This window comes from Siphateles boraxobius, unplaced genomic scaffold (assembly GCF_051911475.1).
Source record: "Siphateles boraxobius isolate OS27281-9 unplaced genomic scaffold, OSU_SipBor_1 25, whole genome shotgun sequence".
In the NCBI taxonomy this organism is placed as follows: Eukaryota; Metazoa; Chordata; class Actinopteri; order Cypriniformes; family Leuciscidae; genus Siphateles; species Siphateles boraxobius.
Window position 1 is genome coordinate 26,890,991 of NW_027508866.1, and position 22,625 is coordinate 26,913,615.

The following is a 22,625-nucleotide window of genomic DNA, read 5'->3' on the forward strand; positions in this document are numbered from 1 at the left end:
AACATATTACGACAAGTACGAAGCATATGTGATGCCCAAAACAAACAATTTTCGCCAGATATAAATTTCATGAGCAAATTCAAGCCAACGAAAGTTTTGAGCAATTTATGACTGAACTAAGACTATTAGTGAAAGACTGGTGCTTATGCAGACAGCGAGGAAATGGTTAGAGATTGCATCGTTTTTGGCATTCACTCTCTGCGAGTGCGGGAGAAACTGCTGAGCATCGGCTCGGAGTTAACGTTAGACAAGGCCATGGATATAGCCAGATCACACGAAGTTGCACAAATTCAGCTCAAAACGTTTGCAAACAGCGCATACAACCCCCGCGATCAAGCAGTGCACGCAGTTATCTCGCAGAAAGAGTCACAGAAGCGAACAGTAAAAGCTGGAATGAATGCCTTTTTCATCTTTCAACATAAAACTAACAGAGGAATCGTCCAAGCTGTCGACATTCAACACTATACTAGGACGATACAGATTTCGTCGTCTTCCATTTGGCGTCATTTCAGCTCAGGATGAATTTCAACGAAAAATCGACGAGACAAATGTAGGTCTAAATGGTGTCGTTGCAATCGTCAATGGTATCCTCGTTTACGGGCGAACCAAAAAGGAAGATGACGAATACTTACACGCAATGTTGCAAAGATCTTGTGAGAAAGGGGTGAAGGTCAACCAAGAGAAAAGCATTGTGAGTGCCTCTGAGGTTCGCTACTTCAGACACTGCTTACTCCGCTGAAGGAGTCAGGCCAGACCCTGAAAAGGTCTCAGCGATCAAGCACATGGAGCCACCAAAGAGCAAAGCGGAGCTCGAAACAGTCCTGGGAATGGTGAACTACCTGTATAAGTTTGCACCCTGCTTATCGGACATTAGCCGCGTTTCCACTGTCGGGCCAGGGCCGGGCCAGGGCTAACAGCGAGCCGAGCCGGGCCACTGGCCTCGGGCCTCACGCACCGGGCCTCAAGCACCGGGCTTGCGTTTCCACTGCCGGGCCAGTAGCCCCGCAGCGCTGTCATAAACCCCGCCCTTAACACGCCTTCCTGGATCGAACGTCATACAACCCCACCCATTTCAGCGGGAATTATGAAGTTCATTCAGGCAGGACACACTAGCTTGCTAAAATCACACGACGATCGAGATGGAGAGGACCGAAGCGTCTGTTTGTTTGCTCATTTTGGTATTTGCTTGGTGGAAGATAAGGCAGCAAAGCCAAGATAAGAAGATGGAGGTTCAGCGGCGACAACGCCGAAAGCTTATGTTGGCAGCAAGGCGAAAGAGAGCGATCCAACGACGTGCGATTCGGTTACAGCGAATGGAGAGTCGTCAGCAATGGATGGAAACGGTAAATATTTTATTTTATAGTATAGTTAATTCGTATCTTGTAGTCGATGTGAGCATAACTTCAAATCATATTGCACGGAGTTGTTTTTATGAGCTTTCACTGTCTTTACTATCTGCTGAAAAGACAAATGTTTTGCTAGCTTATCATATCTTGCTTGCTATATTAATATAATTAAAGTTAGATGTTATTGTTAAACTGTCATTGTATTATTCGTTTAATACATCTATTTATACCCAAGATTATGAAAATATGCATTTACATTTCGCATAATTAGGGAAGTAATGTTTACAGTACCACTTTGCAAGAAAGTAAAGTATGTAATGTATGGGTTAACATGAACAAAACATTAGCAATACATTTGTTAATGTATTTGTTTATCTTTGTTAACGCTAGATTTTCAAAAAAATCAGCTGTTGGTTTGTTAGTTTGTTCAGTGCGTTAACTGATTGTAACAATTAAAACATTGGAGTGTAATGTATTAATAAATGGGTTAGCAAATATTTATAAATGCTGTAGAAGTGCCTTTCATTTATGTACATGTACAGATCTGTAACATAATTATGTAATTAATGTTTACACTTCATTCTATTATTTTTCAGATGATGCATCACTACTACACCAATATAATACGGACCGCTGAGGTGTGGGCCTATCAGCGAACAAGTGACTGGTGGGAGAACACTGCTCAAAGATTCACAGATGAGCAGTGGCTGGGCGACTTCAGAATTTCCAGAGAAACATTCACATACATTTGTACAACTCTGAAGCCTGCACTATAGCGACAAGATACAAATTATCGATTATGCATTCCTCTGGAGAAACGGGTAGAGAACTGTACAACATGCGAACAAGTCGAGCCCGTTGTGTGGTTGAACATGCGTTTGGGAGGTTGAAAGGAAGGTGGAAGTGTCTCAGTAAGCGCAATGACTGCAATGTAAATGTTGTTGTTGATATGGTTGAGACGTGCTGTACACTGCACAACTTGTGCGAATTGTACATGGACAGATTTATACCAGAGTGGTGTGATCGTGATAAAGATGCTGAACGTTCACTTTGCAATGTTGGTGATGAGCGTTCAGATGCAAGAAGTGCTCTGCAACAGTTATTCATGCAGCAGCAATAATTGTAAGTTGTTGTTATATTGTGTTTGTTACAAATAAAATATTTGAAATGAAGATTTGGCATAACCCTGTTTTGTGACTTGAATACAATTCTTTATCCTAAATGGTACATGGTTACATCAGACAATATCAGATCAATAGGCCATTTAAGCATTCAGAGTGAATACTGCAAAACTGTTTTAATAACATACAATTTAACAATCTTCTCACTATTTTTAAATAAAATCAAACATACTTAGCTCTACAGTTTTTTTTAAATTGCAGTTGTAAGTATATGTCTGTTGACATTTATTTAGATATGGTCACTTCTGTTAATGGTACTTTAAAATGTTAAACTGCTTACACTGTTTACAGTATTACAGAATACAAAAGGTGCCCATCACACAGCCGTTTAAATAATGTGCCCATCAGTATGCATAGTAGTCTATAAGTAGTCTATACCAATAAATGGCTTTGCTTAATTATCATTCTACTGACTAGGACCGTATTTGCATTACAGAATACAAAAGGTGCCCATCAGACAGCCGTTTAGATAATGTTTCCCATCAGTATGCATAGTAGTCTATACCAATAAATGTCTTTGCTTAATTATCGTTCTACTGACTAGGACCGTATTTGCATTATAGAATACAAAAGGTGCCCATCAGACAGCCGTTTAGATAATGTTTCCCATCAGTATGCATAGTAGTCTATACCAATAAATGTCTTTGCTTAATTATCGTTCTACTGACTAGGACCGTATTTGCATTATAGAATACAAAAGGTGCCCATCAGACAGCCGTTTAAATAATGTGTCCATCAGTATGCATAGAAGTCTATACGAATACCTGCAATAATGGCTTATCTGAGTCACAAAGTCTTTATATTTTAGTAAATTATCATGTAGGTAACTTTTACAATAGGTTTTCATAAGTTAACATTAGTTAAATACTTTATATAATAAAAACTAATAGTGAGCATTTAATACACAGTATGTATTCATCTTAGTTAAAGCAAATGCCAAATATTGCTAAGTATTGAAATCTAAAGTTTTTTTTTGCTAACGTATATGCAGTGTGAAATAACATGAACCAACAATGAATTACTAATAAAGAATGTATTTAAGTAACATTCATTTTACATATATGCCTTATAATAGGTGTATAATTTTTACTATAATGTGTATTTGCTTTTGATAATGTGCCCCTTAATAAGCATGATTTCCATTTGCCTCAGTTATAATAGCACAGATACTACTTTATTTATATATTAAGTTTACATCAGAGTGCAAAAATACAAAGGTGCTTATAAAACTTATAAAGCATACATACAAATGAAACAAAACAGGTGCTTTTGAGAAGTACTACTTACAAATGTGCATACATTACAAACAGAACAGCAGGTGATTTTAAGAAGTAGCCTACTATTTACACAATTTTTTTAAGGCATTAAGGAAAACGTTTCCATTAAGGAAAGATAGATGTTTTGTCCATCTAAGTTACTTCCTCTGGAGAAGGGCTGCGGTCAAATGACTGAAGACTGATGCAAAAGACTCCGATTCTTTCTGTCTTTGTGACATCTCCTCCCGTCTGAGTTGTGCATCATAGTCCAGTTCCTCTCGTCTCATCATCATTTCTTTCTTCATTTCTTCTCTTCTTAGCTCACGCTCTTCTTTCATCTGTTGCTGTGTTATGTCCTGCATACACTGCAAAAACTCCCTTGATGCCAAATTTACAGCTTTGCGTTTGCGACTCTCTGTAAAAGCAGACACACAAATAAGCAGGATATTTGAGATGTCTTCTGATAGATTATAGATTGTGGTATATAGCACATACAGTATACCAAACTATAAAGTCTGTTACATATATTTAGCAGGTACATTAAACGAATATAGTAAATACCTGGTCTAGTCCTTTGTGGAATGTGATGTGATCCTCCTCTTATTATGGTTAGATCTTCAGGGTCGTCATGTCTCTCTGTAATAAACATATATACTCATAACGTTAATTACATACTGACAAAGAAACTAACAAAACATTGAATACTTCTGTGGTGTATTTTGTATATTTTTTGCATACCAGGTGTCGACGTTAGCAGTGGAAGTGTAGACGGTCCCTGCTCCACTTCTGAGTCAAATAAAACACTCTGGGATGACGATTCTAGCACACAAAACATAAACACGCACGTTAGCCACTTATACCATATTTAATTATTTATTTAAAAGTTAGGAAGATAGCATATTAACTCACCGGCCGTGGCTGCCATAGTGTCCCGACTTGTCTCGCCACTAACAGAAGGACGGTGACCCAGCACACCGTCCATCAAATCGAACCATGGAAAATTCCTTCTTTGGGCTCCGCTTTTTCCATTGTGCGTTTTAATCGCCTTGTACTGCGCCCGCAACTTTTTAATTTTTTCCCGAACTTGAAGCGTTGTTCGGCTAATACTCAGCTTAGCAAGTTCAGCAACGATGTACTTGATAACATCCTCGTTTCTGCACACGCCGTCAAATTGACGTTGTACTCTTTCTTCTGCCCAAATGCTCAGAAGAGCTTTGGTATCCTCGACAGACCAGTACAGGCGATTCTCCATTTCGAGCAGCGATAATTTTGCGCGATATAAAAAAAGTGAAATGTGCATCTTGCCGCAGACCATACCTTTCCCTAACACCAATAAACTCCGCCTTTTACCTTGACCACGCCTCTAGCCCGAGCTGGCCTGCTTTGGCCCAAGGTATTCGACGGGCCAGAAATCCTGGCCGTTGGCCCCGAGTAAGCCCCGCTCAAGCACCGGAAGTGACAGTGGAAACGCGACTGGCCCTGGCACGCACTAGCATGGCTCGGCCCTGGCCCGGCAGTGGAAACGCGGCTAATAATGCACCACTTCGTCAGCTGCTCAAACAGTCCAGCGAGTTCATATGGGATTCCCAGCACGACACTGCATTCCAAAAAATGAAAGATCTTATAACTAAGGAACCTGGACTAGTGCTTGCATACTATGACCCACAGAAAGAACTGCACCTTCAAGTGGATGCATCGAAATATGGCCTCGTGCAGTCCTGCTGCAGGTCGGGAAGCCACTCAGCTATGCTTCGAGATCACTGACCAAATGTGAAGTTAGCTGTGCTCAAATAGAGAAGGATCTCTACGCGTTCTTATTTGGCTGCAAGCATTTTCATCAGTACGTATATGGCCGAAAAGTCATAGTGGAGTCTGATCACAAGCCGCTTGAAGCTGTGATGAAAAAAACACTAGCTGCAGCTCCGCCGCGACTTCAAAGAATGATCCTGCAACTCCAGAAATATGATATCACTATCACATACCGGCCAGGAAAAGAGATTCCTGTGGCAGACACCCTCTCTAGAAAGTTCATAGAGACAGAGCACGACAATCTCAGTGAGGGAATGGACTTGCAGGTTCACATGGTATGCAAAAGCTTACCTGTAAGTGACACAAGGCTACAACAGATCCGTGCTGAGACTGAGTTAGACAGCCAGCTTGTCCAGCTCAGACAGGTGATTCTGGATGGATGGCCTGGAGAGAGGAGAAAATGCCCTGCAAACATCAGCGACTTCTGGAATTTCCGAGACGAACTGTCATTGACTCAAAGGTGAGAAGATAGTCATACCCTCCTCACTCAGAGAAGATATGCTCACACGCATTCACGTAGGTCACATGGGCATAGAGAAGTCGAAGCAAAGAGCACGAGATGTGTTATTCTGGCCAGGAATGTGTAAACAAATAGAACGCATGGTCGAAAGATGCGATACCTGCCTGGAGCAATGCTGTTCAAACACCAAGGAGCCCATGATTCCTCACGAAATACCAACCAGACCATGGCAGGTGATAGCTTCAGACCTCTTTATCTGGAACAGCGAAGAATACATGGTTACAGTAGACTACTATAGCCGCTTCTTTGAATTGGACAAACTCAGCACGACCACGGCTGCCACTGTCATCAGCAAACTCAAAGTCATTTTTGCAAGACATTGTCGGAGAAAGTGGTCTCCGACAACGGTCCACAATATCGGGGAAAGGAATTTGAAGACTTTGTAAAGACAGGTTTCATGCACACCACCACAAGCCCTCATTACCCCCAGAGCAATGGTTTGGCTGAGAAGACTGTCCAGATTGCAAAATTCTATCTTGACAAAAGCCAAGATGGACAGGAAAGATGCCCATCTCAGTTTGTTAGAGTATAGGAATACATACCTGTTGACAACTTCAAATCACCTGCCCAGCTTCTCATGAGTCGCAGACCAAGATCCATACTGCCAACCACCATTAGGCAGCTCCTACCTGAAATTGTCAGTTTCAAACTTTCAGACTTTGGAAACCAGCTGTTGTTGTACACCCTGCCAATACACAAAGAGCCTATCATGTTCGCACTTCAGATGGTCTGGTGTATCGCAGAAACTGTCGTCTAAGAAATCTAAGATCTGGTATGGGCTGTCAGAGAATAATGGACGTTTTGTTCCTAAGTACTGTTGCATATTGTGCATAAGTGTCAGAGGTGTCTAGATGTTTTGTGAAATGCAGCAACCTCTGTGTTTAGGTTAGAGTAATGTTTCAGTGATTAGAGTATCCATACTGCATTGACTTGAGTGTTTTTTTTTTCAAAACAAAGGGGATGTAATATTCAGGTAAGCACTGAATATTTGCGACACTGGTTTACGGTGCCACGGCAAGGTTGCGGGGTAATATTGGCTGGGCGCCAGGATCGGGGGTACTAGTTAAAATGAAAAAACGTTTGCTCGTTAGCTAATAAAAGTTCCAAGTTTGTTCGGTACTCGCTGTACGTCTCCTTATTTATGACTGCACGTCCTGTGCATTATAATTAGTAAACAAGATCAAGACAGCAACTGTGTCTAAAGTGCTGGAAAAGAGAGAGTTGAAAGTTTCTGAACAATATAGAGTTCTTCTAAGCTATCTGGGATGTTAAGATGATGAAACTGATAAGGAAGATTATTTATAAAGTGATCTTTAGTGGCAGAAGTGATAGGTCTAACATATTTGTAACACAGAGTCAGCTTTGCAGCCTTGGCTAAATGAAGTTTACACAAGACTAGATAATGATGCTCTGCTGCAGAATTTCAACGGCATCAACATTGATTCCATGTGATATTATCTAGAGCAAGGGTTTTCAACCGGTGGTCTGCGGCCCCCTGTTGGTCTGCGGCGGCATTGCATGTGGTCCGTGACATGCATTCCAGCCTACGTAATTTCACTATTAAAATCACTTTTTTCCATAATTTATTTGCGCATTGGTGTGAATACTAAATTTAATGGAAATATCTAAAATAATATAGAGGAGTTGAGATTCAAACTGACACAAGATAGGCTAGCTTTGCACCTATCAGGTCTATGCTATGCTTTGCTAACGTTGTGTTTTGCGTCCCCAACGTCATGTACGTACTAGGGGTGCAACGGATCAAAAAACTCACGGTTCGGATCGTTTCCCGGATCAGAGTCACGGATCGGATCATTTTTCGGATCAGCAAAAAAAAAAAAAAAAAATTGCCTCATGTCTGCACCTATAAACACACTGATAGCTAGGCCTTTCTCGATAACAAATTTTGCTGGACGATAAATTGTCCAAGAAATTATTGCGATAAACGATAATATTGATAATAAACGATAATATTGTCGTTCTGAGACCATTTTCATCTAAAATAATGATAATGGCATAATAATGCAGGTATACCTTTTCAAAGATCAATAAACTTATTTCTATAGACTATTTAACACTGAAAACATTTTAAATATCCGCAATAAATGAACAAAACCAAAAACAATAAAAGCAATGGACTCTCATTCTCTGTTAACAAAAAATGCACTTACCAATGTGTGACTTATGTTCACACTGAGAATCATATGCATCATGTACTGTGTGAGCATGCGTCTCATATGAGTATGTGCGCTAGTGTGTGTGCTCGAGTCTCATGAGTATGTTCGCGGAGAGTTTGTGTGTGTGCTCGCGTCTCATTGAGTTTGTGCGCGAGTTTGTGTGTGTGTGCTCGTCTCATATGAGTATGTGCGTGGAGAGTTTGTGTGTGCGCGAGTTTGTGTGTATGCGCGTCTCTCATGATTATGTGCGTGGAGAGTTTGCGTGTGCGCGCATCTCGTGTGTGTAAAGTTTGCGTGTACGTGAGTGAGCGACTTTAGCTGTGTCTGTGCATTTCATTTGTATTTGTTTGAGCTTTCAGCAGTATACATGCATGTTTGACTACTTAGTATAGGTGTATGCAAGTGTTTCATATATATGTGCGTGAATGAAGTTTGATTTAAGCCGTAGATGGCACCTCATATGAGGGAGAGAGAGTGCGCGCGAGAGAGAGAGGGTCGAGCGAGGGGTAGTGCTGCGCGAACGCCGTTTGTGATGGCTTTAGCCCGCTCTGATTGTGCAACAAGGGGTTGCTTAAATGCCGCGGTGATAAGCGGTTGTTGAGCAGCCTTCGTTTTCACTCCTGTGAGTGAAACATCGGGGCGATGTCGCTTCAAATGCGTGGCCATGCTGCCACAGTGCCTACACACCGTCACGGGTTTTATCCACTAACCTCTTTCCTTCATCATTATATTTGACAGGGAAGCCAACATGCTCCCATACAGGGGATTTAAATGACGCGGGGCGTTCAAGCTCCTCCGTTCGCCATGATCACGCTGTGTGTGGATTGAATATGCGCACAACTTTTTTTTTTTTCATAAATCAATCCGCGGATCACGCGTGTGCCGAACCGAAGATATTGATCCGAACGGATCACGGATCAATGATGATCCGTTGCACCACTAGTACGTACACCTTCATCTTGCGCGCGAAATAGACCAGCATCTCGGAGTAAATGAAATACATTTTTGAGGTTTCATTGAAAAGATGCTTAATATTGGTGAATTTAAATTTGGATTGGAGTGGAGCTGTTAGCTAACGTTTCTAACTAAGGCTAAGTTTGCTAGTCAGCACCAGCATGGATCGCTTTTTAGTGAGGAAAGTGACATGTCAGGACAGATGGACAGGAGGACTACAGATGGACTACAACTTTGGAGGAAACAGGGAATCGTAGTGGGAAACGAAAAAGAAAATACAGTGAAGATTATGTTAAATATGGATTTACAGTTACGACTGACAAAACAGGAGAGGAGGTACCACTGTGTTTCGTATGTTCAACGTTGCTTTCAAATGAAACCGTTGAAGCTTTCTCGTCACACACACACACAATAGTGGGCCGCCGATTACTTGTTAGTCAGAATGGTGGTCCCTGGCACAGAACCAGTTGAAAACCCCTGATCTAGATTGTGATTTCGACAATGAGTAGGTCCTGACACGTGTTGTCTAACTCCAATAGAGTTAAGAATGTCTTTAAATGCCAATCCCAATGCATCTTTTTCATTATCTACATGTATATTAAAATCACCAACAATTAGGAATTTATCTACAGCCAGTACTAACTCTGATAGAAAATCAGCAAATTCTTTGATAAAGTCTGTATGGTGCCCTGTATACAGTAGCTAGCACAAATGTCAAGCACGATTTATCATTTACACTAGACAGTGTTACATTAAGCACCAACACTTCAACAGAAATATAGACTTGTCAGTAATTATGAAGATATTACTGTAGATTACAGCAGCTCCTTCCCCTTTTCCTTTCAGACGTGGCTCGTTTTTATAAGAGTTATCTTACGGGGTGGACTCATTTAAAGCAATGTAATCGTCTGGTTTTAGCCAGGTTTCTGTCACACAACACACGTCTAGGTTGTAGTCTGGAATTATATTATTAACAATAAGTGCTTTTGAAGTAAGGGATTGAATATTCAGCAACCCAAGTTTAATTAAGTTTAATTCTTTGAACATCAATTACATTTTTACCCTTAAATGGGTTTAGACGTTTTTTTTATTTTAAACTTTTTTTATTTCCTGGGTGTTTCACTGAGTGGGGAGAATCTATTTGTTATGGTAATCAGAACGGAAGAGCTGTGTTTTGTCCCGCGACTACAGCATCTCATGGTCACCCAGTTGCCCTGCTGCACGGGCTCTACAGCCGGAACCGAACCATGTACAGAGTTCACTAAGCTAGTCACATCCAAAGCAGTATCTAAAGCCCTTGCACTCTTACTATCCTCGATTAAAGTTTGGATGCGTATCTCTAGTTCTGAAATCTACCTGTATTTATCACGTGTAGTCCTCACCGCTGACAGAGAAGGCCAATACTATACATGTGACACAAAGTGCAAGTGACAATAACAGGAGAATACATTACTCATTGTGTTTGTTGACTGATCCTACTTACCACAGTTCTTTGATAGACTCGTAAAAGGCGCGAGAAAAAAGAAGATGGCAAGCACGGATGGCAGGTTAACAGCCTAGCAAGATCCTAGCATGTTGTGCTAGCGATAACGATTTAGATAAAAGCTAGCGCTGTCAGATTAATGTGATAGGCAATATTAGACAATATCTAACATGTTGATGAATGAGTTATATTTAGCAATAGAAACAACAAGAAATGTTATTAAATAGAGATTCAAAACAGAAAGCTATACGGAGCATACAGACGCAAACCAGCAGCGAGGCAGACAGGAGCAATCACTCGCCCTACTAGCCCCAATTACTATTTTATTTATTTACTTTAGTCCATTTTTAAGGTATATTTAATTGATTTCACTGCTTTAAAATGTACTCAATATTTTTAAGTTTAAAAATGTTTAACTAAAAAAAAAGAAGTACTTTTTTGAAAAAAAAAAAAAAAATTCTTCCTTGAACTTTAAATAAAGTTAAAAAAAAAGAATTGTGAAGTGAATAAAATGCATCAGATACAAATATGAATCAGCTGATAAGATGTCACCCAGAATCGTCTCTCGTGGGGGTGGGTGAATGTTTAATTCCGGTCCTGGAGGCCACTTGGCCTTATGAGGATGAATAAAACGTATAAATAAAGATGACAATTGCTTTGGTTAAAATATTTTTTATTAATTATATATTATATTATAACTAATCTTGTTGCCATTTCTGAAATGTCACTAATGTGTCTCCATCAGTATACTGGGGCGTTAGGACCCACACAGAGCACAGGGTGAGCAGCGCCCCCTGCTGGCCTCACTAACACCTCTTCTCTAATGTGCATGTAAACGCTGTCATTTTTCATTCACTTCAGTCCTGTTGGTTTTTTTTGATGGAGCTGTCTTCTGTCTTTTGTGCATCATCTACATACTGATCACATAAATGATAAAGAATTGAAAAATAACTGCTTTGCACTGCAAATGTAGTTTCCTACTTCTCTGTGTTACACTACCTGTTCTCGTCTGACTGATACACGGGATCTGGTTCTTCTTATCATGTATCAAACCACCTGTGTTTCTCCAGCTGCTCTAGCGTCAGTCGCTGGGCTGGATCACGCACCAAACACCAGAAAATCAGGTCTCGGCATGCTGTGAAGTTTTCAGAAAGGGCACGGGTTAGTCTTAGAGGAACACTAATGTTGAAATATGTGAAACAATGTTAAATATTTCTGCATAGTCCCGATTTATGAACATGTTTTGCCATATAAAATGTCATTATTTGATTATGTAAATATCCCTAATCAAATAATTAAAATATTAATCTAGTAAAAACGAGTAAAAAGTGTTAAAAAACTTAAAAACATGGCAGATATGCGTGACCGACAGTGAGAGGTTTAGATAAAGGTTTGAGTGACTAATCAAAGTTTAACCAGATAGAAAAATATTTATTTAATGTTATCCGTGTTATATTTCATCTGCAATAACAATGTGGACTTTTATAAAGATCCGTTTGGCCATTAACTTTCTGCATTTCTCTCCGATATGGTAAGAAATGAAATATGGAGGATTTTATCTTTGACAAGATGATTGACAGGCCAGTTAACTGTGACAGAGAGCAACAGTTCAAGACGCAATTGTATGACGTGATAGTTTGTCCTAAAGCTTGTGTTCTCTTTTGCTACGCACTCAAAAGTATCTACTTTTTCTTAACAAAGAGAGTACATACTTTTAGGGCGTAGGCGAATTGAGACACAGCAATAGTTTCGGCCCAGATCCGGCCCACATCTGGTACACATGGATCACACGGTCCAGATGTGGGCCGGATCTGGGCCGTCACTATGTTGCTGTCTGGGTGAGATTGTGCAGAGGTGTCTGATGTGTTTACCTGAGGATAAAGTCAGACTCGTGTTAAGATAGTCACGTAGTATGCCGTTCATGTTTTTAAAGGGCAGATGTCTGTGCAGGATTTCAAACAGCACAACACCTACAGCCCAGACGTATGCTGGCTCGGCGTAGAACACAGTGTCCCTCATGACCTCAGGTGGGGTGTACAGGTGTGCTCCTAAAAGAGAGACTTTGTTAGTGTCAATAATACAGTGCTCAATGTCACTGCACGCAATTTCCAAACTCTGCTATGCTAACACAAACTGCTAACGCACCTCGATATTCACTGCTGTTAAAGCCCTCACTACTAATTAGAAGACCACATCCAAAGTCAATTAATTTGAGCTTCAGACTGTCGCCTGTCACCACCAGGATGTTCCCCGAGTGGATATCACCATGGAAAACTCCACGATCAACACAGTGTTTTACAGCTTGGACTAACTGACGTATCATCCAGCATGCTTTTGCTTCGTTAATGTCGTCTGAATACACAATGTAATGCCGCAAGTTCTGGCATGGATCAGGTTTCTCCATAATGAGATTGAAGCTGCTCTCGTCCTCAATCCAGTGGTGTAATTTGATGATGTTGGGGCATGAGGGAGCTTGTCCCAAACGCAGCATCATTGCCACTTCTGCAAGCACAGGTTTGGAATGATCAGGCTAGAGAGAAAAACAAATAGTTAGTTGGCCTTGAGTAGTAATTTATTAGATGGAAAATTTGAAGATTGTTCAAGTTTATTTGTATAGCACATTTAAAAACACCCACAGTTGACCAAAGTGCTTAACAATGTTACACACAAATAAACAAACAGTAGAGAATGTCACAGTAGCAAAACTCTACTCATTGTATTTTTATGTAATTGTAAATTGTATTTACATTTACATCATCTTGACTTACTGCTTTATGTTAGCAACAGGAATTGACAATACTCGTCACTCAACCAAATTTTATATAGGTTTGTCAACTTACAGTGTCAAGATAATGGTCCTGTTCACGCTTGCGTATATGCTTGATGGCAACCTGTGAATGTCAGACAAAAAAAATCTGTTAATTTTTTTAGCAGTGCCTGGTCTGCACAACTACAATCTGTTCGGTTTTAAATTAAGAAAGACGACACATCTCTACATCAGGAGCAAAATGTTGGTTGAACTCAATAAGAGTGCTCTACCTTCATTCTCTCACAAAATATGTGGCTTGCTTCATAAACCAGGCCAAAACTTCCTGATCCTATAATTTCACCCACTAGAAAAACAACAGACATCCTAGTTCCTGAAAAAAAAACACAGGACAAAAACATAGACTATATATATATATATATATATATATATATATATATATATATATATATATATATATATATATATATATATGAGGCAGATTGATAAATAATTATAAGTAGGAAAGAACAGGGCAGTGCTTTAAGTGGCCCAAAAGAGGTGCCGGTACTCTATTATTAAATTTTTTTTTTTTTTTTTTTTGCTGACTCCCCTCCTCCCCTGAGGTAACAACAACTATATTGAAGGTTATATATTATATATATATATATATATATATATATATATATATATATATAGGCTATATATATTTACAGTCAACAGACGACCTTATAAAAAATTATTTAATTGTGGATTTGCTTGAGCGAGAAAGAGCTACTGAACATAAATAAAATGTGCAAAAGGGTATTGAAAACATTTTGAACAAAATGTAGGCTACATAAAATAAATTATAAAACATAATAACCATAGAACAGTAGAACATAAACATGAGTCTTGCTATGGTTCATACATTTCTTTACCCGTTTCACACACCCTCTCCGGACCACGTTGAGTTGACACCATGATTGACACATGGACACTTATAATCAGATTGACGGCTCGATCGGACTAAAAAACCCTCATGTAAACACCTTAATCGATCCGATTGAGCTCGATCCGAATGACATTTCGGTCGGATTGAAAGGGGGGCTTTATCCCTTATGTAATCCGATCGAGGGAACATGTAAACACTTGATTGAAAACCGAAACTGAAAGGACTGCACATGTGCAATGACGTTAAATAAACATAATGAGTATAACGCGCGGAACGAGCTGTTTTTCCAGTTGAATAAAGTGTCATTAATAAGCTTCCCGTCATTCTAAAATTCTCATTTTACTCGCGCGTATGTGAAGTGAAGCAGGACAACGTCCCACCAGTCCTTGTTGTGGATTCTCATCCACAGACGCCTGGTTTTGGCCGCGGGGAGGGGCATTTTTACTTCGTGATCAGCACGGCAAAACGGTTAATATGCTCTAAATTATGACCAGAGACGAATTAATATTACGTCTGCTGTTTAAAACAAATAAAGAACCAATAGAGGAGAATATTTATGCGCGAACAGCGGGAAACTCTGTATATTCGTTCAGTTTGTGCATGTCAAAAAATCAGATCCGATTTGAAACTTGTGACATAGGCCTATAAACGCGCACATCAACCCGATTACTTTATTTATCATTCATGTAAACACCTTGTTCAGATTCATCAATCGTATTGATTTCATTCCGATTGTGTCCATGTAAACGTAGCTACTGACAGCGGCAAAAGCGACGCATGCTCTTTTCACTTGTAAAACTCAAGGGTGTATGGGTAATGTAGTCTCTGCTCTCGGTGGGACGAATTAGGAAGCGTACATTGTGAAGGGCACTCTGAAAAGCGACAGCGCAGCCAAAGGATTAAAACAGATGTGCAAATAAGCGTACCGGTACGCTAAAAGCACATTCTGGGCGCACGGAGAGGTGGCGGTAAGCTCAAGAGCTATATTTGGAAGTGGCGGTACTGAGTACCGGCGCGTACCGGCCCACTTAAAGCACTGGAACAGGGCAGAAATATCAAGAAGCAAAGATAATAATGCCTCACCGTATTGCAGTCCGACAGGCAACGCCTCTGGATCGTCTGCCTCCGCTTGCACTGACGACTGCAGATCCTCACAGACCTGGCCCGACTCCGGCTCAGAATCCGGCTCCGGTTCCGGCTCAGGCACTGACTTGATCTCGGACGAAACCTGGAAAAGCGTCAGCTCGGAGTTGTCCAGATCCGACTGTGGTGTAAGATGCTGGACACTGTCCGGGTCGTAGCAGAGGAAGAGGTGCTTTGCAGCCTTGCGTAATCTACGGAAGAAGGCACGGACTGCTCTCCTCTTCCTTCCTTTCTTAGCTTTTTCTAAAATGAAGAAAAATCTATTGAAAATTATTGTAACACTTTACAATAAGATTTATTAGTTAACATTAGTTAATGTATTAACTAACATTAATTAACAATGAGCAATACATTTGTTACCGTATTTATTAATCTTTGTTAATGTTAGTTAATAAAAATCCAGCTGCTCATTGTTTGTTTATGTTAGTTCACAGTGCATTAACTTATGTTAACAAATACAACCTTTGATTTTAATAATGTATTAGTAAATGTTGAAATTAATATTAATAAATGCTGTAAAATTATTGTTCATTCTTAGTTCATATTAACTAAGGTAGGTAACTAAAGTTAACTAATGAAACTTATTGTAAAGTGTTACCAAAATTATTATAAACATCTCTGTGAATGATAATTAGAGCTGCAAGTACTAATCAATGCAATTAAAGATGAAAATAGTACAACAAATATCATTTTCAGATTTTTAACTCAAGGGATGTCAAATCAGAATTATAACTGAAAGTAATAATAAAAAGAATAGAACAAAATAACAGATGGCAGAAATAACATGAACAAAAGTAATAATGACTCACTGTCATCCAGATCAAAACTGGAGGGAAATGAAACAGGCGACAGCTCAGAATCAGCAGGATCTGTGTTCGGAGTTTGCTCAATCCTGGAGGAACCTGACAACCATTGGGACTCCAGATCTACACACACCTGGCCTGGCACACACACCAGCTCAGGAACTGCGTCCGGCGTTTGCTGGATCCTGGAGGAACTTGGGACACACAGGGACTCCAGATCTTCACACAACTGGCCTGGGTCAGGAACTGCGTCCGGCGTTTGCTCAATCCTGGAGGAACTTGGGACACACAGGGACTCCAGATCTACACACACCTGGCCTGGCACACACCCCAGCTCAGGTACTGTGTCCGACGTTTGCTGGATCCTGGAGGAACTTGGGACACACAGGGACTCCAGATCTTCACACAACTGGCCTGGGTCAGGAACTGCGTCCGGCGTTTGCTCAATCCTGGAGGAACTTGGGACACACAGGGACTCCAGATCTACACACACCTGGCCTGGCACACACCCCAGCTCAGGTACTGTGTCCGACGTTTGCTGGATCCTGGAGGAACTTGGGACAGACAGGGACTCCAGATCTTCACACAACTGGCCTGGGTCAGGAACTGCGTCCGGCGTTTGCTCAATCCTTGAGGAACTTGGGACACACAGGGACTCCAGATCTACACACACCTGGTCTGGCTCAGGAACTGCATCTGGCGTTTGCTCAATCCTGGAGGAACTTGGGACACACAGGGACTCCAGATCTTCACACACCTGGCCTGGCACACACACCAGCTCAGGAACTGCGTCCGGCGTTTGCTGGATCCTGGATGAATTTGGGACACACAGTGACTCCAGATCTTCACACACCTGGCCAGGCACACACACCAGCTCGGGAACTGCGTCCGGCGTTTGCTGGATCCTGGAGGAACTTGGGACACAAAGGGACTCCAGATCTTCACACACCTGGCCTGGGTCAGGAACTGCGTCCGGCGTTTGCTCAATCCTGGAGGAACTTGGGACACACAGGGACTCCAGATTTACACACACCTGGCCTGGCACACACACCAGCTCAGGAACTGCGTCCGGCGTTTGCTTAATCCTGGAGGAACTTGGGACACACAGGGACTCCAGATCTACACACACCTGGCCTGGGTCAGAAACTGCGTCCGGCGTTTGCTCAATCCTGGAGGAACTTGGGACACACAGGGACTCCAGATCTACACACACCTGGCCTGGCAAACACACCAGCTCAGGAACTGCGTCCGCCGTTGGCGTGTTCCACACAGGACTTGAAACAGGCATTAGCTCGGGATCCTCTAGATCCGGCTGTGGTTTAAGACACACCACCCTGTTCGGGTCATGTGGAAGGAAAGTGGGCTTTACAGCTATCCATAATTTCAGAAAGAGAGCACGGACTACTTTCCCCTTGCTACCTTTTGTAAGGTTTCCTAAAACAAAGAAAAATTATTATAAAACCAAATTACCACAGATGAAAAACAAACATATTCCAGAAAATTAAATGTGGCTTTTATCTGATAAATTAATTAAAGAAAAAATAAATTGCACTTTTGCAAGTTCATATTCCTGGCAAAATGTCAAACCCTAAGCCATGAACTCACGAAGGACCAGTGCAAGATTGAAAATTACAAGAACACTACAGAGATTAGTCACATAGCCAGGGCTTGACATTAACTGTTTTGCCCACCAGCAACAGTGGCTTATGGTTTTCCAAAGTTACTGGCCATTCAGCATTTTCACTGGCCACAATTTTGACATCGCTGCAATGGGGGAAACTGCAATACAGATATTTTGAATATTATCTCATAATTTGACATCCAGTATATTAGGCTGCTGTCACTTTAAGACCTGAAACACGGATCCATTATACTGTTACACATGCATTTTCTTTCTCAACTGTTTACGTTCACTTAAACAGAACTGACTATTTACGTCAATACTCGTGAAGATCTGCATTTGACATTATTTTGTGTTTTTGACTTTTTAAACACAATAAGCAGGCGTCGCTCAGCCCAAAACTTCCTCTGATTGGCTTGGTGTTTCATGATAGAAAATTTGTTCGGAGTTGTCTTCACTATAATGCACAGACAACATTAGCCTACATCCCGCAGTGGCAAGAGAAAATCATTATGAAATGTTTATTCGTAGTGGACGGTGTAAACAAACCCTGTACTTAAACTAGAGAAACACTTAAAATAACGAGGAACAGCATGTTTCCATGACAATGAAGTGGAGGAAAAAGTCTGATATAATGCTTTGCAATGTAGTAAAGCAAAATAAAGTTTCATAAAAACTATTTTAAGCTAGACACATTAGACTGCAGTGTCACTTAGTTATCATACAATGCACAACAAAACAAATAGCACCTTCTGCAAATTAAGTTTGTCTTTTCATGTTCAAAACAATACTGATACATATTTTTCATTTCCTTTCTCAGAGTAAATAATAACATTCCATAAATAATTGAATTCATAATTCATTCCTCTGAACTGAAGACCTGACCCTCCTGCTGTGGATAACCAAACAATACATTTTGTGTGTTCGTTCGTTCAGATAGTCTATTTCAGTACCGTATCGAAAAATCGATAACACTACCTTGCACTAAGTTTATTATTTCAGATGCCTTTTTAAAAGACTAACGTTACAATTGAAAAATGTATTCAACCCGCCGAAGTGGCCAGTAGGAGTGCGTTACACGCCGCTGATGAAATATACACCTGCATTTGGCGGGTGTTAATGTCAAGCCATGCACATAGCAATAACTTTATTTTTAATAAATGTATAAAATGATACATTTTTGTCACTTTCATCGCACCTGTTGGGCTGTTCTCCATGGTCTCAGCTGTCAACTCCGCAATGCTGACAGAACCAGAGAGCATGTCTGAGGTGCTCCTCTCAACTTCACTGCACTCAATGAACAACACAGAGGTGTGAAGATGCTGTTAAATATGTGTGTTAGCTCTGTGTGCAAATGCTAAGTCTAAATCGGTGTTTAAAAGTATCTAAAATCAGTAGTATCGCTCTCGATCAACTCTCTCACTGCTCTCGCACTTTGAGCGTGTTCTACTCTGTGACGTCACGGGGTGTTCTATAGGCACGTGACGATGGAGCAAGGATTTCTGTCTTGTTTTATTTCGAAATATAAAAATACCGCTCAGAAACTGTGTACCTCACCATCTAGAGAGATAACGGAAACGATAATACATTTCACGTAATATTTCGTTAGTTGTATTAATGTTTTATAAAATACTTCACTGAGGAACTGATTCGTTGAGCAATGGATAATTTCTAAAAAAGTTTACTACCACACATTAAACTTAGACAACAAACCACTTAATGCTTATGTCTCTATGAATCCGCTCGAAAGAGTTAAGATAAGAGTCAACTTTTATGTTTATTTATTGCAATAACAGTTTGAAAAGCAAAACCTTTCACAGGAAACCTTTGCTTCGTAACTGAAACTTCTAATTATTCTTGTTTGGGAGCCTGGCAGAGAACTAGACCTGAGCAACAGACACGTTTATGTTTCTTCCTCAGATAGTGATAGAGGCTTAAGTTATTAAATAACTTTTAATAATGTTCCAAGCAACCGTATAATGAAATGCTTTAACAATACATCAAGCTTACTTCCAGCTTTTCAGTATTTTTTTTAGAACATGTGCTATGTAGCATATACAGTGTGAATATATAAAGCAGGGTCCCAAGTTTTGTGAAAATCAGCCACAAGGTATCACTGTAATAAGTTAATTTATAGTTTTACCACTGATTTTTCTGTGGCTCAGAAATAAAATGGCCATATAGTTTTATTTCTGTTAGAAACAGTATACCATTCACTTAATTCACTGGGCAAGGCCCATCTTCTCTGAAGTTCAATCTGAAAATGAGGATACAGACAGATAATGTTTTCTTAAATTCCACTGACAGGAGGAGACACAATTTTTACATAACTCAATTGTTTTGTATATTGAAATACACCACATTTAGATGATTAATGTGTTCTGTTCTGCACAATTTGGATATTTCTTTCATTTCCTGATGTGCTTGTAGCCTGGTTCTACCAGACTCTCATACATTTCATTTGTACAGAGAGTCTGGCACCGCTCCATTGACAAGCGTTAACTTCCTTGTAGGCGGGTATTCTATTGAAGTCTAAAACTATTGGATCTGCCCAGAGTCACTCTATCTGCCATAACCAATCGCTGACGTTTGGTCGTGACATATGTCTTTTCGAGAACCCCGTGGGAGGATGGCCATAAACACAAAACTAAGCAAAGATTGTTCTTCCTCCGGCTTTAACTTCTTGATATTCGGCAGCGTTGCCACAACGGACCGAATGGCTTCGCCCGCATCTTTCTTATTTTGAACTACAACTCAAAATAACGCACGAGTCGACATCAACGTCATCGTTCTCAGCCACTCCCTCTGTTCGCTGATTGGCCCGGTAAAAAATTGATCGGAGAAAATCAAAGTCTACAGCGCAATCCCAGACGTAGTACTGAAGGAAAATGAAATTGAGCGGAAGTGCGTAGGAGGGCGGAGCCAGGCTAATGTGCTTGGGCTCCGATTACTGTAATATGTAATTGTTTTTGGACTTTTATAGAAACACCTTTAAGTTTACGAGACTTTGTGCATATAAACATTTATTATCAGATAAATATAGAGCAGATACAAAAACGTTTTTGGAACTGTAATGGTACAAAGTGCACAAAAAAGTACAATCAGTTGCGACTGTTCATTAGTAGGCACCAAATACATATTTTTCTCCCTATATACATGTACACAACAAAATGGGGGCTGATTTTAAAACGCACAAAAGAAATAGCAATAAATCAAATGACAATTCAGGAAATCACCCTCCCAACTTTAGGGCTAGCGTAGTCTATAGGGCAATAAATCAAATCAAATCAAACAATAGGATTAAAACTGCCCACAGGTCTACAGAAACATGTCACTTTCAAGAAATACATACAACTGTATGCAAACCTGATGCTTTCACTCTTGAAAATAAAGAGAAATTAATTTAAGAGAGAAAATCAGCTGATTTGAGTAACTTGTACCATGATCCAGCACATTTAGATGAGAGGCAGTTTGATGTGTTCATACATCACACTTTAAAATAGCCTACAGCAACTCTTAATAAACAGAAAGGTAAGGACAATCCGGTTAGGTCATCCATCATCATCATCAAATATCTACAAATCCACATAATCTAAAACTACAGAATGATCTTTGTTGATAGCCTGTTATTACATCATTGAACAGCACTGATTATACTCTACATTCAGAGCATGTATTTACAGTAACATAAAACACCTATTTGCCACCGTGCTGCAACCTTAGTGGGATTTCTTTATTTCGATCCTCATCTTGATATAGACACCAATTCACTAATGACAGATCTATTGCTCTCATACAACAGACATCTAAAAACACATTTCAGATTGTGTGACTTTAGCCTAAATTACGCACATCAAATACAACTGCCTGTGAGAATGAAAAGGTGTACCATTTTGAATATTTGAGAGAACTGTTCCAGTGTGTGTGTTGGTTCAGATCTTGGACAGCAGGCCTGACTCTGGAGCGCTGGCTTTAATGATGTTCTGGATCTCCTTGAACTTGGGATGCTCTTTATCGGCCACGAGCTGCAGCAGAACAGCCTCACTGGTGGTGATGATGGTCCCGGTGCGTGCCAGACGCTGGGGAACACCACACACAAGTTACCTCTCTGCCCACACAGATTATATTGTTTTAGTTGTCAAGCAGCAATATAACTGCAGCCTGACCCTGGATATATGAAGCATGAAGTGATTGGAATAGATTAGTGATGCACCGAAACTACATTTTCACCAAATCACGGAAGCCTTTTTTTTATTTACTCTAAAAAAATTTATTTACTCTAAAACCAAAACTAAAAGTTGTTTTAATAATCAACTCTCAAATAATGAGTTCCTTTTAATTATATAACTATTTCGTCTCCAATCCGTTGTTTTTTGGACTTCCCTTCACTATCAGAGTTGCAGTTTGCAGGATATTCAGTCCCGCACTCCACTGAGACACGTCATGAAGACAACAGGCGCTTCGAGATGTTTTTGATTAAAGATTTAAGAGTGCACATGAATTTTTAATAAATGATGTGCACAGATAAATCATAATATAATGATTAAAAAAAAAGAAAGAAGAATTCAAATATATAATAAAAAGAATGGTCAATGTTGATTTCATGGTGACTAAACGGTGGCTGTAATAAAAACTTGTTTTCATAATAGATT

General features: G+C 40.2%; 3 protein-coding genes across 3 annotated transcripts in view; all 3 read right to left on the reverse strand.

The window, feature by feature from the left end:
• Positions 1–3,679: 3,679 nt before the first annotated feature.
• Positions 3,680–5,684, reverse strand: LOC143749576 (uncharacterized). Its single transcript, XM_077242022.1, has 4 exons — positions 4,693–5,684; positions 4,522–4,602; positions 4,345–4,419; positions 3,680–4,198 (listed from the first exon to the last, which is right to left on the reverse strand). The coding sequence occupies exons 1-4, from the start codon at positions 5,096–5,098 to the stop codon at positions 3,942–3,944; spliced, it is 819 nt and encodes a 272-aa protein (XP_077098137.1). The 5' UTR covers positions 5,099–5,684; the 3' UTR covers positions 3,680–3,941.
• A 5,698-nt stretch (positions 5,685–11,382) lies between these two features.
• Positions 11,383–19,421, reverse strand: LOC143750740 (uncharacterized). The gene is made up of 9 exons (XM_077243911.1): positions 19,172–19,421; positions 16,359–17,786; positions 15,490–15,792; positions 13,766–13,866; positions 13,567–13,617; positions 12,872–13,256; positions 12,598–12,774; positions 11,726–11,861; positions 11,383–11,643 (listed from the first exon to the last, which is right to left on the reverse strand). Exons 1-8 carry the CDS (start codon positions 19,233–19,235, stop codon positions 11,767–11,769), a joined length of 2,604 nt encoding a protein of 867 aa, XP_077100026.1. The 5' UTR covers positions 19,236–19,421; the 3' UTR covers positions 11,383–11,643; positions 11,726–11,766.
• A 1,558-nt stretch (positions 19,422–20,979) lies between these two features.
• The window catches only part of isoc1 (isochorismatase domain containing 1), a 32,492-nt gene continuing 30,846 nt past the window's right edge, over positions 20,980–22,625 (reverse strand). Inside the window, exon 5 of the mRNA XM_077243428.1 lies at positions 20,980–22,052. Coding sequence (XP_077099543.1) covers positions 21,906–22,052 — 147 coding nt within the window. The 3' untranslated portion in view covers positions 20,980–21,905. The remainder of the gene's footprint in view (positions 22,053–22,625) is intronic.